The sequence below is a fragment of the Nyctibius grandis genome, chromosome 1 (assembly GCF_013368605.1).
Source record: "Nyctibius grandis isolate bNycGra1 chromosome 1, bNycGra1.pri, whole genome shotgun sequence".
Classification (NCBI taxonomy): Eukaryota; Metazoa; Chordata; class Aves; order Nyctibiiformes; family Nyctibiidae; genus Nyctibius; species Nyctibius grandis.
Window position 1 is genome coordinate 18,754,934 of NC_090658.1, and position 17,105 is coordinate 18,772,038.

Genomic DNA, 17,105 nt, shown 5'->3' on the forward strand with positions numbered 1-17,105 from the left:
TTAAACAATGCCATCACTTGAGAGATGAAGGAAAAAAAAGGAGGTGGGCAAACAGGAGAGATGTAACCCTGCCTTTGAATCTGCTGGCTGGAGGGGCTTCACACGCTATTCAACACCGCATCGGTGATTTAGTCGTCGGCGCGATGCTATTGCAAACAGCAGCAGACAGCAGAGCCTGCAGAGGTAAATGCTCTCTCTAACAGCATGAATATTAAGGGCATTTAACAGCCCTTGTAATCACACTGTGGCTCCTTGCAAGAGCACAGCCAGGCAGCACGAAGGAAGGCACTAAACCACGCTGCTGGGTTATCAAACCTCGCCGTGCTCCTTACAGTGTCCAAAATCAGCCCCCGGTACGCAAAAGCGAGCGTTGCCTCCCAGCGCTTTCTCTCGAAACCTACTCCCATGCAGCAAAAGCCCTTACTTAAGCACGTGCTGGGACAAACCGGGAGGCTTTAAAGCCTCCTTCAGTGAAAGCTGGCCCCGTGTGGAACTTGGGTCCTGTAATATGGAGCAAACATCAAGACCTTCAGCAAATTAATCTCCTGTACCTGTGTTTGATGCACTGGGAAAGGATTACTGGGGGAGGAAAAGAAATCCTGAGCAAGGCATGAGTTTAGCTGCGCCTTGGAAACAGAGACATATCACACTTTTCCGGTCAAGCCTTAGCCCATTCTCAAAGGAAAAGGATCCCCAGCTTTTACACTTTAAAAACTTTTACTTTTTTATTGGATTAATATCATTCAGAAAAACATTTCCTGTGATTTCAGTGCAGAAATGGCCAGTTATCTATTGCAGCCTACTGTAACGAAATGCCTGTGAAGTACAACCACTCCTGGCCTACGGACTTGAAACACAGTTTCTGGAAATAAGGCAAAAAAGTGGGAATTCATCTGCTTTATCTTTCAGATACAGTAATGACTGCTAGTTCTGCCTGAAGATGAGGAGAACATCTGGAGCCTCAAGCTTGCATTCAGAAAGAGATGCTGGCTTGCCCAAGGCCATACTCACAGCTGGTGCTCATGCGCAAACCGGTCTTAATACCAGGAGATCTGCATGAAAAATCAGTTGATCCCAGTTGACATTTACCTATAGAAACTCAGAATTGTCCACCTGCGAGATGGTGCAGGCACGTTTCAGCTGGACTAACACCCGCATTGCCGGGTGCTCCCACCTCCCCGGTTATCTCAGCGCAGCCTGTGCACCAGGGGGAAGGGAAATAACTACCCGGCCTTTCATTCACACCTTTAATTATTCAGTTTATATTGATATAAAGTTAATTGAAGCAGAATAAGCTTTTATCCCAAATACAGACGCCCGCAAGCAGGCATCACTGAGATTAAAAGGTGCAAATTATACTTTATTTAATGAGCTCATTTCCAGCTATCGCACGGGCAAAGCCCTGTGCTGGACCTGTGTGTGCTGCTCCACCTACGGCAAGTGCCTTTACACCAGCTTCTGCCCTAGTTCAACAACTGCAGTCTAAGTACAGCACTCTTGTTCAACAGCAGATGGACAAGGGTCTGGTTAAATAGTAGAGATGTTCTTCACTTCTAGGACACATCCAGTGTCAGGATTTGGCCGCGATGCCAGCAGCGGGACCTGATCTCCAAAGGATGCAATAAAGCACTGAGAGCAAAGAAATCCTGTTTTGCAGAACACCACTCATGCCTGTTGGGGAAGGTCAAGCGTACTTCACCTCCCAGCAGCCGGTGCCCTCGAGTGCTGACACGCTTTCCTCCTGCCTCACACATGCTAGCGGAGCTTCTGCTTGCAAAAGCCAAATTGGAGCTGACTTTCCTTTGCTGACGTTGCCTCCAGAAGGGAAGGTGTCTTCACCTCCCCAAGCCCTGTGGTGCCTCAGGTGAAGAGCATCAGCTGAACGACCTTCCAAGCATTTGGATGCCTGCTGGAGCTCGCTCTCACTTTGCGAGGTACATTGTGTTTGTATTTTACGTTTGATTTTGGAAATGTCATGTTTCTTAAGTGCGCAGGTGCATCCAGGAGGTCCTTGTCAAGGAGGTATATCCATACCTGTGCGCAGTAATGCAGGCCACGTCACTAGCAGCAGCAGGGACCACCAATGTACTGCTCTTGTCATCATTCTCTTTTTTTTTGCCACTTGCAAGTCGAATTTCAAATTTCAGCTATTATTTCACTCAAAAATGTCCTGGCTGGTTTTCTACTGCAGGGGGATTGAGCGTTGGGCAGGAAGAACCAGACTCTCTTGCAAATAACAAAACCAGGGAAGAAAAAAGTTGTTTTAGTTCCATTACAAAACGCTGGTGACCTCTGTTTTGAGATGTCCGTCCTTTTCCAAGCTCTGGGGATAGGACTTCAAATTGGGCAGATGACAGCCTCTCTGACGGGCTCAGATATTTCACTTTTCCCCCGAGAATGCCACCAAACCAGGCAGAGTGAGAAGCCTCTGCAAAGCCTAATTTTGCACAAATACCTGACACTTCCTAAGACCACAGCAACTGAAGTCTCAGCAGATTTCAGGCTGTTTTTAGGCTTGACCTTCTCACCATCTCTGGCAATGACCAAATCCTTCACGCATCACCTCTGCAAGGGGAACGTACATCCTTATTCATCCAGGAGCTGTGCAAATACAATTATTACTGCTCATGCAGCCAAGGGCTTTGAGCATGTCAAAAAAGTCTGTGTGCAAGTACATAAGGTTGTCCTCTATCTATGGGCTCTGGGTTCAGCAGGGGAGCAGCAGGGAATAAAACAGAATAGTTGCTTGAAAAGGGAGCAGAAGCCACCCAGCATGCTGCGTGGTTACTCTTGTACATCACCGCGTCGGGCAGGATTCCCGACACACACTTCAAGGGGCTAAGTTAAAGAGGTGATGTCCCACTCTTCGAACTCACAGCACAGTATCTTTGTGGGTACTTAACTATATGGAAAAAATGTCAAAACTTAAGAAGAAAAAGGCAAATTGATTTTCCTTCTCGCTATCCGGGCATTTCAACCCCACAGCAGAATCGCTGCTAACGGTTTCCCAAGACATGTGCCACCCCTCTGCCATTGCAAGCCGTCTGCCCATCCCTCCCTTGCTCCATGCCATGGCAGCAGCGCAGGGAGAGCTGGTGCTGGCCAGCCCCAGGCAACGCTTGTCATCTCCTCCACCCCAAAATCAGCTCCTCTGTGTGCCATGGCCAGCAGACAGGACGGCTGGGGTACCGCTGGGCTGAGCGGCCATCCCCAGGGGCTGCACGGTGCTTCTTTTTTTTCTTTTTTTTAACAGACCTAAACCAGAGATGTTCCTGCGGGATGGGAAGGCAGGACGGGAGGGCACTTCACGAAGCATCTCGCAGTACCATGAGGAGCGTGCCATATGCAGCCTACATGCCGTACATGGTTTAATGCTGAGCATTATACGGATATTCATCCGTTTTGATGCCAGTCACTGGAGCAGATGGCTGGTTAATGCATGTTTGAGTCTCTCTCTCTCTCTCTCCAAATTACACCATATTATCGCGCCAGGAAAATGCAACAAGCATTATAAACACCGCGGCTCTTCCCCGCTCCCTCCCCATCCAGCTCCACTCTTGCCGAAAGGCAGGACTGTGTGACACAACAGCTTCCCTCCCAGCTCAGCTCCCAGACACCAGCTCCAGTGGCTCCCCTGCGGCTTCCCACTGCCCACCCCGCTGGCAAAACCACCCGCCTTCCCCAGCCAGACCCCGAGATTCGCATTTCGTCTGGGTGAGGTCAAAGCGCAAAGGGGCTGCATCCCAACATCCCCCGAGGCAGATCCCAAAGGATATTAGAGGACTTTATTCCATCCTGAAGGACTCCAAATCAATCCATTGGGTAGAGCAGATTACCCTGACTCAGAAGAAAAAACCTCTTTTAAAAAAAAAAAAAATTAAAAAAATCAATGTTTAATAAAAAGAACTGACCCAAGCCATTGAAAATGAGCTTGCTGTCACCTGTAACTCCTCCCTCCCATCTTTTCTCCATCTCACCTAACAACAAGCAACTAAAAATTCAATGCACAAGAAATAAAAGATGTGCACGAACTCTCCCCGGCCCGGGGGGGCTGCAACTGAGGCCCGCACCACTGAACACGCTTGCATCTTATTTGCGAGCCGCGTGCCTCCATAATGTGTTACGAGGTGTGTTTGTAACCGGCGGATGCCGACAGTGGTCCTTGAGGAGGCAATGGTGTGTGTCTAAATGCAGGCAAAGCTATTTAGAAAGCCAGGACAAAGCAGCCTTGATCTCCTTGCTTGGGCCAAATTACATCCTTTGGACTTATTCCTTCAGTGCCTTCAAAAAAAAAAAAAGAAAGAATAATCCGTCTCAATTTCCTTGGCTCTGCGAACAGTATTTAGAGAATAGAAGGTGATTTCAGAGCTTGTTTGCTTTTGCACCACACGAACCCTGTTCTCCTCATATTACTTTCCAATCAGGTTTATTGTTGGTGTTTCCACTAGAAAACCAAGGAGGGGGAAAGGCTGAAACCCTCAATCGCACTTGAGATGGAGGGGGGAAAAAATAATAATTTTTTTAAAAATCTATCTTTCCCTTGTCTTTCAGCCTGATCTGAAAATGAACCTGTTTGGTTGCTGAATCAATTCTCTTCTGGCACTGCACTTCCCGCGGTTCTTTCCGAGACGAGATGCAACTATTAGCTCACTTGCTCCTTCAAATAATATCACAAAGCCAGAGTTTGAGCTGCTTTGCAGTAAATCATCACTAATTTCTGCCTACGTGCAGCAAGGCAGGGTTTGGCGGGGGACACGAGGCCACCCCCAGCCCCGTGGGTGCCACCACCAATGTCTCCGTGTCTCATCTGGCTGGGGACAGTCCCCAACCCAGCGTGTTCCTCCCACGGAGAAATGAAACCAGCACATTGTCCCTTCCCAAAACGCTTCTCCAGTGACACGCGAGGCACCGTTGCACCTCTCTCACTCCCTCAGGGCTTCAATCAGGGTTAATTAAGGCTCATAAGGAGCTTCCCAACAGGACTGAAGGCAAACTATTAGTACTACTAATGCTGCCTCCATAAACAAAGCAGTGAACTCCTGCTGAACCTGTCACCACTGATCATTTTCCAAAGGCATGTGTTAAGGATGAGAAATCATCCTCATCCTCCTCCTGAGCATCCCCCTGCATGGGCACCCAGACCCCCAACCCCCTGGGACACCCAACACCCATCCCACAGCAGGTGGCTTCACAGGTACCCTATAGATTGATCCAGCCCCACCTAGGGCTGCTCTCCCCACCAGAACAGAGGGGAAAACCTATATTTAGGCAGCCCAGCTTCCTCAGCTCCTATGGAAATACATAGGAAGAGCGGAGCAATGCTGATTTAGATGAGCAGAAGATGGGGCCTCAAGATCTCCTCCTTGGCTCACTCTTCCCATAACGCTGACTCCTGCTGAGATTTTGGAACCAAAAAGGGGAAAGAGGGTGGGAAATCAATTTAATTGCAGCTTAGTAAGCAACTGCACTAAGTGTTGCTGGCAAAATCTGAACATTTCACTGTGAGAGAAAGGAAGGGAAAATGGTTTTTTCATCACGTGGGAAAGCGGATTGAGAGCAAACCCCCCCATCATCTGCTCCTCCTCACCCTTTCCTTCTTTAAACAGGAGGAAGCCAGCAAGAAACACACAGCTAACGCCAGCAACCTCCCGCTCGCACTACTCCAATTAATAGTCAATCCACTGCACCCTTTGTCGTTAGGCTACACGTAATTACCCCTTCACACAAACGTCTTTCTTAAACAGAACCTACTTTTGCTTTCTCTGCAGATACGTTCCCCATAATTGGTTTTATTGCACCAAATGCTAGGCTGCCCTCGCGGAAGGGAAATCGTTGTAACTGTGCTTCTCTCTCCCAGCTGCAGTAGTCTGCTTTTGCATTTCCATGGCTTCTCCCAAGCTTGTTTTTTCCACCGGCAAAGAGACTGGAGCACCCAGAAGTACCACTCTGGCACCCCGTGGGCTGTGCGCACTGGACAGGCACGTCCACAGATGCAAGAAAAACACTCGGCTCACAACATCTCTGCTCAAACCCCGTATTCAGCTCCCTGGGGATTTGCCAGCCCGGGACAATAACGCTGCACCCACACTCATATGGGCTTATAAGCTGGTGCTATTTGCAAGGCTGCCTCTCCCAGAGCTGCCCTTCCAGTGCCAGTGTTCGCCCAGCTCGTGCCTGCCAAACCACAGCGGTTCGGCAGACCGTGCCCTGCGTGCTCTGCCTTGGCCTCTGTGCCTACGACCAACCTCTCAGCTTCAGGAGGGAAAGAAAAACTCTAGTCCCAGTACCATAAAATGCTCCACAGATCTGCCTTCCCCAGGCACGGCCATTTCTAGCCCTTACCCTACAGCCACCCCGTGTGCCAAGCCCCCTTGCCTGCGGGGAGGCACGGACCACACTGCAGAGCTGGGGTCAAGAGACATCTCGTCAGAGTGAGAGGAAGCAAACTCAGCCAAGACAGGCCCTGGGCCATGAGCACATCAAAATAAATCAGGATGATGTTCTCTTATCATGGAAAGGAAGAGTGAGGAGGAGGACACAGCCTGGGGTTTTGAGTAAATAATCTACCTCTGTATGTATCCAAGGAGGCAAAGGGATAGATAGGAAAAAACAGCTTCTCTGATAGCTGACGTCTTTCTCAAGCGTGGAGACACTTCACAACACATGTGCTGCGTCTATGATGCCTTGGCATCCAGACATAGAGCTGATTTCAGTGCCTCCCTGCTCAAAAGCAGGACTTTCTTTTGTCAAGCCCACCCCTAAGGGTCACCAAGGGCTCAGGGCCACGAGCCAGAGCTGAGCCCTCCTAAAAACCCAGCTGCAGGGGCAAGGACTCGGGCCCTTCCCTGTCACCTACCAAGGGGATGCCGGCACACCATGCCATGCCAGCCGGTGAGGGATGCCGCAGCCCAGAGTGATCCCGCTGGCAGCATGCAGGGTGCTCTGCAGGGACTTTGCCAGGAGAAGCAGATGACAAGAGCGACCGTGAGCCCAGCTCACCCCAGGAGCATCACCATCTCCGACATCTCTTCAGAGCACCGCAGGGGGACTTTTCCAGCTCTTTCTATCCTTCCAGAGCAGAATAAAAAGTATTTTTCCTCTTCTGGTGCTCAACACCTCTTGTCAACAAGACACATGCCAGCTGCATAGAAATTTATTTAGCATCTTACCAGTAAAGAAGCGTAATCCTTGTATCCTCTCCATCCTTCCCTGATGTCTTCTTAAAGGCACTGAGCTAGGAAAGGTGCATGGACATCCCAGCGCTCACTGTTTTGCAAAGCCAACAGGTCTTGTTCAATCAATATTTATGCCCCCATCAGTCATAGCTGCAACACGGAGCTCTACCAGAATGTAACGGGGGTAAAATTCATTCATTGCAATTACCAGTGAAAAATTATCAGGATTTTCATTGACTGCTTATTGTTTCACAGGTATCTCGGAGAGCACATTGATGCATAGTCAGTACATTAATTAAATGAGACATAAAAGGCAGGCTGTTTGTCCATGGCTGGTTTAGTAGCAGATGTGACTGGGTGCTGACTTTGCCAGGACTTCTCACCTCGCTCCTGCTCCACGAGGACGCAGGAGTTTGTACAAGGAGGCAGCTGTGCCGAGAAAATGGCTTTCCCAAGCCCACCGGGAGGAAGGCAAGTGCCTGAGAAATGGCACCCATTGATGCACCAGACCTGCCCCGTCTGGTCCCACAGACGAGGACAGCTTGGGCATGGTTTTCTGTTTTATATTTCCACATCCATCGCTAAATACACTGGCAGCAGACAGCACCTGGATTCTACCCCATCTCCTGCACCATCGAAGGTTTGGAGATCCTAGAAAGCCTGGGTTTGCTCCTAGAGATTTAAGGGTAGGACTTCACCAGCAAAGCACAACAGAAGTTTCCTCTTCTCTCCCTTCCTGGACCTACCCATGCCCCCAGCCGAGCCCCCAGGCAGCACAAGTGTCTCTGCCTTTTTGTTCTGACAGCTTTGGCACTTCAATCCCTTAATTGTTAAGATCTGAATTTTTGCAGGATACACAGTTATTTTAATCTGTTAAGTGGCTCTGCTGCTATAAAACTGACAGGAATTTAATATCTGGAAACTGTCAGCTGAGCTCCAGGTGCTGAGGCTTTCTAGCTGGCGACGATGCAGAAGGCAGCACAGGCTGGCGCAAGGCACACAGGCACAAAGCTGGCAAGCGTCCCTTCGCATCGACGTCCGATCCTGCAGGGTGCTGAGCACCCCGGAGCGCTTTGAGCAGGCAGCAAGGGTGCTGAGGAGCACCCTCCCAGAAGCCATCCCCCAGCTGCACTTGACCACGCTCAGAAAGGAGCTGTCGCATCGCGAACGCTAGTACAAGTCAAGTATATCAGGTCACTTTTATTAAAAAAAGGAACTTTTCCTCCGTAGCGTTTCTCCTGCAATCCAGCCTGCAACGGACCCGCTTTCCCTCCACAGGCTGTCAGCTGGGCTTCAGCCATTCATCAGAGGGAGCAAGCCAGCACGCAGGAGGGAATGAAGAGAAATAAAACCCCCAAGCCCAACAACAAAGTATTCCTGCCCCTCCTGCACGTGCTGCTGGCCCGGAGCACCACAGCCCAGCCCAGACCCCCACCACGAGCCCCTCACTGCAGCAGGGCTGTGCTACACAGCCAGCTCCCCACGTGGGTCTGCTACGGATTCACCAGGTGGAGGGGATGACAGGACCAAGGGGTTGTCACCTACCCCTCTCCTGCTCCCTCCTTCACATCCCCCAGGGCTGTGTGGCTGCAGCCTGGCACCGGGCACAGGCACCGGCATGAGCCGGGGCAGCCAGCACACTCAGGACACATCCCTGCAGAGCCGGCTACGCATACTCCTCACAAATCAATTTGGGAATTTGCTTGTAATTAATCCTGCATATCAGTTCCTCTCATTATTTCTTAATGTAATTAAGTTACTAATTTATATGTTGTTCCCCCCACCCCTTTCCAAAGCAAAGCAAAGGGCCAGATCAGAGGGATGCCAGGGAGATGCTGGGCAGTAGCGGGGGGACGTCAGACTGCATTACCCGAGCACGTGCCAAGCCCCTACGCCGCCTCCCTCTGCGACTTCAGGTGGGTTACCAGCAGCCTGATTTTCCAAGAAGGTTGAGTGGCTCCAATTCCTCCGGAGTCAACGAGAGCCAGAAGGATACAAAGTTCAATTAACCTCCCCGGGTCCCAGTTTATCCAGCCGGAAAACTGCCGGGGCAGGGAGACAGGCTGGAACTAATTAATGCTTGCAAAGTATTTCACAACCCTCCACTGAAAGGCACAGAGGAGTCCCCGCTGATTCGTAACCTGGACCAGCCCCGTGTCCTTACACCCTCATCCATCAGACTCGGCTTTCCCCTTTGCAGCCAATTTATAGGACTTTATAAAGGGCAGGGGAAGGGCAAGGGCAAGTTTTGCTTACTGCACTAACAGGGCTCGATCTGCCCTTTGGAAAAGAAAAAAAACCCCCAAACACCACGTGACAGCAGTAATAACAGCACTGGGGGGACCGGGGAGTTTGTCCCAGGAACAACTTCACGGTCCTAAATGGAGCAAGTTATGCTCTTCTATGTGCTACCAGCCCTGCAAGGTTACTACACCCCACAGGCAGGAGGGAACCCCACACCCTAAAATCCAGCCTCAGCCTGCTCCGTCTGCCCCGGCACGTACCGCCAGCGGCTGCAAGCAGCAGGGAGGAGGAGGGAAAGGAGGAGACAGGGATTGAGGGGAGCAAGGGCGGGCAAGAAGGGGAGCCCTCTGAGCCTGCCTGCCACCGGGCAGCGGTGAGAGATCCACTGAGATGGGATACGAGGGGAAAACGGGGAAAACAAAAAAACAAAACCCAGGAGGTGAAGCCAAGTTAGTTACAACAGACGGCTGCGCCTACCTCTTCGGGCATGAGCGGCTTGGGAAAGCTCAGCTATTGCTGTCAGACCTGCCCCGGACGCCCACCTCTGCCGGGGCCACGAGAGGCCAAGCCAGCAGCGTGTTTCGGGGTGGGCAGGACTCAAAGACCATGGCAGACCCCTCACGCTGAGAACCTGCTCCTCAGAGACCTTACCGACCCCAACACAGGGTTCTCCGGCTATAGGAAAACATCACAAGCCTTCCTTTGGGAAGCTGAGCGCTGGATCCGGCACAGGATTTGGGGTAAAGGGCGAGGGGGGGGGCGCAGACCAAAAATAACAGTGATGGATGGGCAAGCCCTCCGCGCGGCCCAGGGCAGCAGCTCTGTGAGGAGCAGCTCTGCCGCTGGCCCTTGGCAAGCCACCAAGGCGCCGCGGCCAGCCGGCGAGCTCGGGCACTGCGGCCTTCTGGCATCGGACACATGCCGTGAGCCCTGCCAGGAGACAGGCACGGGCAGGAGGAGCCACTACCAGCTGGAGCCTAACTAGAAGGGTCCAAAGGTTAAATCCACATGAAGCATGATATATGGCGTGCATATGGCTGCAGAAACAAAGCTCGACTGAAAGAAAAGGCAGAACGGGAGGTGGGGGGTAAAAAAAATGCATCGGAAAACGCTGCCAGGAAAGTTGACGTGGATTTGCTCCATTTCTCCACCGTAGCTGTGCTACAAAGTTTGCACTGCTATTAGCAACCTACTACCTCCACTTACTTCTCGAGGAATTTGGAAGGACAACTCTAACTGCTCAAGTTTTCACCATTGGCAGCTGGTCCCACTGGCCAGGGGAATGGGACACATCACCAGGCTCCTCTCTGGACTGCAGCATCCCTGCCTCTGGTACCCAAGTCAGCTCTGCAGCCGTACAGAAGGGTTAACTGAAGTGGCACCACGTCTACGCACTCACAACCAGCTTATAATTTATACTGCTCAAAAGTGGTTCCAAAGCCAAAAAATGTAATGCATTAAAAAAAAAAGAATCTGCACTCTATGGATCTCAAGGGGATGCAACTGTTTTGATGGAAAATTCAGATGAAATGAAGGAGAGGCAATTTTAGCAGTCACACTGCTGGAGTTATGGCAACTTCGTGGCTTAAGCTTCAAAACTCAGGGCCTGATCCTGTGTGATGGGAGAAGTTCGCTTCACCAGCTGTGGGAGCCCAGCCCAGCCCCTAACAGCATCAGCAACGCACACCTCAGGGTCGGGGAGCACTGAATGGGAGCGGAGAGTGGGCTGCAAAGTGAAGCAGCAATTCCACTGCAGCTGGTGCTAAGCGAGAAGCAAGGTTCATTTCAAGGAGAACATAGGAGCTCACATCAAACAGAGGAGGTCTCATTTTGCCATTTTTAAGAAGGCAGTTCTGATAGAAACCTATTCACACCAAAGCACAGTTACGGTTAAGAAAGCACTTGTTTTCTAACTCTGTTTTCAGTGACTTATTGCTTTCCCCTGGTTAAATAAATAAATATATGTATACATAATTATTTTGGGGGCTGAAATTGCATAGATTTATTCCCCTCTGCTAGGACTGAAAGATTTCTGAAAACCTGAAAAAAAACTCCTCAATCATTTTTATTTAAAAAACATGGAAAACCAATAATTCCTCAGGATGAAAAAATCAAAGCAAGCTTTATGAGTTCTGACTTTTTTTTTTCCGATCAGGTCATTAATTCTGTTTCAGAGGTGACACATATATGAGACACTGTCAAGACCTGGCCAACACATACAGTTGCTGTAAGTCACAGGGCAAATGCTCAGTTGGGTGTCACTGGTGAGAAAACGGGACCCAGGGCTCACATATCCTCTGCCGCAGTAATCACAGCAGATTTTCAGGACCTGGGCTCGAACCCCGATTAACTTATTCAAGATTTACAGCAGTATAACTAAGAGCAGCATCAACTATCCTTTGCACAACTAAGCCTTGGCTAAGCTCCGGCCGCTCTGGGCCATTAGAGAAGAGAGGACACGGGACCTTGTTCAAACGAAGCTCCTTGCAGCTCCCCTGCTTTCTGCAGCGTTTGGGCAGTGAAACTCCTCTGTTTCACTCCCTGTCGAGCGGGATGCTCTTCGCTGTCACTCCGGTGCACTTCAGGGACTAGAACACGACACAGAAACGCGATTGCAGACACACCCTTCTTCCACCCAAGTTACAGGGCAACACTCCTACGCGCACCCGTCTTCATACAGAAACGGTAATTAGAAGCTGCAGCAGTTTGACCCGACTGATGTACCTGCAACTCTGCCAGCCCATGTGCCCCAACCACGGACCACCTAAAACGCTCTCCGTCTGCTCCCTTCTCGTTTCGGCCAGGGGACAGGATCAAACCCTTCTTGTTTAGGAGACGGCTTAGAAACACTGCGTGACACACGGGGGAAACGAGTCACCCATCCCCCACGAGCAACACAAAAGACGCGCTTCATTTTCTTGGGGTGCGCTGCTCTCCCCATTCCCCGGGGACCCAAGGCCCGAAGCGAGGGATGCTCGAAGTTGGCGGCGGGGCAGAGGGCTGGTACCGCCGCGCCCCTGCCACCCCCGGCGGCACCCGCGGCTCGGGGAGCCCCGACGGCTGCAGCCTCCGGTGAACCGGGGAGCCAGGCGGGGAGGGGGCGGCTGGGACTGTCGCTGCCCGAGGCCGTGCAGAGGAGGGGGCAGCGCGACCAGGGGGGTTAATTCACCGGGGGCGTGTAAGGAAAGGGCCTGACCCCCCGTACAGGCACAGAGCCGGTGCCAAACTTCAAGGGGAGCGCGATGGCGTGGGGGTCCCGAAAACCGCCGGGAACTTCTTCCCCGGGTGGCGGCCGCGTCCCGCCGGGCGGCCCCGGCGCCCCGTCCTTACCTCCGCCGTGCGCCCCTCGGCTCCCGCCACCTCCAACTTCCTCCTCGCCCCGAAGAAGAAGAGCAGGAGGGCGGCGAGCCAGAGCACCCCCAGCAGAGACAGCGCCAGCCGCCGCGTCGGCCGCCTCATCCTCGGCAGGGTCGGGAAAAGTCCGGCGGGGGGGACGAAGGGCCGGAACGGGGGTAGGGGAGGGCGGGGGAGGACGAAGGGCCGGGAGGGGGGTAGGGGAGGGCGGAGGGCGCCTCCGGGGGCAGCGGGAGCGGGGCCGGGCGGGGAGGAGGGTCTCGCCCGCCCGCCTCGGAGTCGGCGATGCGAGTCCCGGGCTGTGCATGCTCTGCAGGGGAGGGGAGGGGAGGGGAGGAAGAGGAGGAGGAGGAGGAGGCGCCGGGAGGAGGGGGCTGGAGCCGGCGCCGGAGCCGCTCGCCGGGGAAGGTGCTGCGGGCAGTCGGGCACCCTGGGCTGTGCCCCTGCGCCGCCGGGGACGCGGCCGCCCGGGGACGGCGGCACCGGGCACACCGGTTTGGGGGGGTGCGTTTGGCACCGTGCGTGGGTCCGGGCCGCTTCCCAGCGCCCCCCGAAAGGCTGCGCGGGGCCGGGCAGCGCCGCTGCAAAGTTGGCCCGGGCCGGTGCCCATCCCGGTGGCGTCCGGGTCCGGGGCGAGGGGAGGGCACCGCTCAACAACACACAGAGGAGGCTCAGACATGACGGGAAGATTAATTTATCCAATCGAAACAGCAGGGGGAATTCAGGTAGGTGGAATTTAATTACTGGATTTGGAAGAGAAGATGTGAGTCTCCGGAGCTGTCAAGAGCACTTAAAAAATAAAATCATAATCATCAACGCGGAGCAGGGCGGCTGTTGGTGTGCTGGCAGCAGCTCAATGCTGGGCCGTGGTCCTGCGGGATGGCCCTCAGCCATCATCCCTGTCCCATGGGGTGTTCCCCGCTGGCCCCACACGCAGCCCCAGCACAGCAAAGCCTGTCCACACAGGGCAGCCAAAGTGGGAATTACAGACATTGCTAAGGGACAAAACAACCCAACGGAGAAGGACTCCAGAAAAGAGCTGCCTCGCCCAGCTGTCCCTGCTCACCTGCCTGACTCGCTGCTCTGCGATCCTGCCACTGACAAGGACTGCATGAGCTGAGCAATCCTTGCAGAAGACATTAGAGAATAAATTAAGTATTGGAGCAGATGTGAGTCATTCACGTTAGTACAAAAACTATAGAACAAACCCCATAAAAGCAGGAATCCATGCATAAAGTGACATATGGAACGAATTGGAGATAAGATGTCAAATGCTCGAAAGTCCGATGCACGTGCTGTAAACAACCTCTCCTATGCATTTCCCACACACTCCTCCTGGTTTTATTATTTTCTGCTGTTGTTTTCTGTCACTTGCTAATTTATCATTTGTGATCTTCATCCTCTGTCCTACTCTGATTTATTTCCAGGGCTCAGTAAGCCCTTCTCCCCTAACATAATCCATGCCTCTCAGGGCCAACATTCACAGAAAGATGCCCAGATAAAAATTTCATTAGCATCCACAAAAAGGGACATTGCTCTTCCTTTGTTTTAAGGCCGTCCGACTTTGAAACACCTTTACCAGATCGATGAAATCCAGGTCCAGCAGGCTTAGGTTGAACTCTCTTTACAACAACGGCAGCAACTCAGCCAAGCGGGAGAAGAACTAACCAGGTGGGAAGAGAGTGGAAAGCCCTCGTGCCATGGTGAGCCACCAGCCTGACACTACACGGGAGGCCCGTCCCACCCTGAAAATGCCATCTCTTCCTATGGTTTGCATCGTTTGTCATGCCAATTAACCTTCCTCAGGCCTGCACTCAGGGTAGCTGGACTACTGTGCTCCGCTCTGCCATCGTGAGACATCTCTGCCCAACCCAGAGGAGACCTGTAGGTGGGTGCAGAAGGTGTTGCTCGCTTACCCAAACTGTTGTTTTATGCTTTCTGCTGAAAGCTAAGGTAAAGCACCTGAGCAACTTTCAGCAGCTGAGGCACATCGATGGTGGCTTTTCATATTGCCTAGAGTTTTCTTCTTACCTTGTGCCCACCCCAGCTATTGGCACGGGGTGGTTGCTGCCTCTCTTATACCTCCCTCTAACCCCTTTGGAGCAGGAATGGCTTTCTGACCAAAAAGGTCATCTTGCCACAAGTAGGAGGTAGCTGCTGGTGTTTTCCTGGCTGGGATGAAATGACCTCAGCTGCTGTAACGCAGCGTCCCCCCAACACGTTTGCAGAGGGTGCTGAGCTTTTCCTACCAGACCTTGCTCCATGCTAGAAGAGCTTTTCCAGAGAAAGGCACCTGGGTGTTATCATTCAAAGCTGGATTATAAACCTCATCTTTTTTGTAGGTCAGACTTTCAGCGGAAGTTATTACAAAATATGGGGGGGGGGAGGGATAGAAAATATCAGGGAAATACATTACAAATTGGATTACAGGTAAGGTGATAAATAGGACGGACCTGACAAAAATGCGATCAGATAATGCTATCTTATTATTACCTTGAGAAACAACTCCCTCTGCTGAGGGAAAGCTTTATTGGCAGGGCTCGACGCCGGGATGAATAACCTGCTGTGCCCAGCAGAGATAATGGGCAAAGGCCTGACTCTTCCCAGCTGGCACTGCCGTTACACCAGCGAGGAGGGTGACACCGTCAGTGGCACTGTACGAATCCCCTGATGGAGCCCTATGGCTGTTCTGTGCAGGTGTCCCGTGACGAGGCAGGAGATTCGAGGAGCTCTAGCAATGCGTATGATCTCCAAGAAAGTATATTCCTCCTGACTGTGTGCATGTGTACTGCGACAGATAATGTATCGAGCAGATGATAGTCACAGCTATTTAGACAAGAATGAGGCAAGAGTACAAATCAGTTGGTTCAGAGTTATTTGAAGTCATAGACTTTCAGAGACTTGTATAAAAATCCTACTGCAATTCCATTAAAACCACAGCAATAAAAAAAAAAAAATCTTCTGTTGTATTATTGATACCCATATCTTCCCCATTTTTCCAATTTTTCATCTGCCAATCTCAGATGCTTTACAAGTAACGTCCATAACATACTCGCCGTTTCTAAGAGAGCAAAATTTAAGGCCAGCAGTACAGCCAGAGACAGAAAAAAGTCTAGGAAAGGGATATCAAGCATTTGTTGGTATCAGCATTGCAAAGTTGATGAGGAGTGATTGTTTCATGAGAGCAAAAATAGGGCATCATTTCTGAGTGGAAGGGGGGACTCTTCACAGTCACAGCCTCAGGCGATGGCCCTTCAGGGTCCTGCCTTTAAGGAAAGGGTAGCAGGGGAATGTCACTCTCCTTGCTATTTCCAGAGCATCTGTAAAGCACAGCAAGAATATTTCCAAAGGAATTTCATCTCACCAGGTCTACTAACCAGCTGGGCGCTGCTTCATTACAGTTTTTGCTAGGAATACTCCTGGGTTTGAGTTCGGTTCACGGCCAAGATCCCATCCACAGAAAAAAACCCACATTTTTTTCCAAAAGGATCACAGATAGTTTGCGGTTTGTTCTGGGAAAGTTGGAAGGGGTTAAACAGATACACTTGAGAAGTGCTCAGAGGAAAGGATCAAAAACTACCCCCAACTCAGGATGCTGGGGAGTCCCAGCTGAACACCACACCTTCTTGCAAGATGGAGCAACCCCACCAAGCTCTGGCTGAAAAAGGGCTTCTAGGACACAGAGCCCCAGTGCCAGGGGAGGACCTGGTGCAGAGTCAGCAGTTTGGGGCAGCCCAAGTCTTACTGCTGTTCGTGGCAGTGCAGTTTCTCCACTGCTGCTTCCAGAAGCAGATATACCAGAAAGAATATGCTTGTTTGCAAAAGTAAGAGATCAGTATTTGAAAGGGTCGGCATGGTAATGCATGGTTACACAGGGAGATGGATTTCATTCAGTGGTCAATGGTACCCTTGTGGTCCCTCCAGGCTTGGGGAAAGAAGCTAATAGAGAAGTTTCTCCCATGCCTGGAAGAGGGCGTGCTACAGTCACTGAATTTAACCGCACTGAGGACAGGGCCAGGAGAGGAGGGAAATCACATCAAACTGCTCCCTAATAGCTGGTTTGGCACATGCTGAGCATTGGCGTGTTTCACAAGCAGCCCAGCTGTCCCTCATCACCCAACAGCTGAGGTACCAGCCTGGGTGCAGGGCCTCCAGGAGAGCAAGCCAACACATGCCCCTGGCCAGGCACCACCCCGACAGCCCCGACCTGCTCCCAGAGGATGACTCAGCAGCCATTTGCTACTTGTCTAGGGGTGCAGCTGTGCTTCAAATCCAGTCATGTCAGTGATTCTTCCAGGTTTATATTTAATACAGGAACAAAAATCCCTTTTT

The 17,105-nt window shown here is 51.7% G+C and overlaps 1 protein-coding gene and 1 long non-coding RNA gene across 4 annotated transcripts in view; one reads left to right on the top strand and one right to left on the bottom strand.

The window, feature by feature from the left end:
* Positions 1-13,039, bottom strand: part of GALNT14 (polypeptide N-acetylgalactosaminyltransferase 14) — a 109,776-nt gene extending 96,737 nt beyond the window's left edge. For 2 of the 3 annotated variants that reach the window (XM_068407318.1, XM_068407339.1), the window contains exon 1: positions 12,750-13,039. In XM_068407318.1, coding sequence (XP_068263419.1) covers positions 12,750-12,878 — 129 coding nt within the window. In that variant the 5' untranslated portion in view covers positions 12,879-13,039. Of the gene's footprint in view, positions 1-9,896; positions 9,982-12,749 lie in introns of those variants that run through there. The other variant, XM_068407328.1, reaches the window with a different exon arrangement.
* Positions 13,040-13,145: 106 nt separating this feature from the next.
* LOC137666992 (uncharacterized) lies at positions 13,146-15,715 on the top strand. Its single transcript, XR_011048745.1, has 4 exons — positions 13,146-13,498; positions 14,327-14,476; positions 14,580-14,661; positions 15,471-15,715. It is a non-coding gene; the product is annotated as an uncharacterized lncRNA (long non-coding RNA).
* The last annotated feature ends 1,390 nt before the right edge of the window (positions 15,716-17,105 follow it).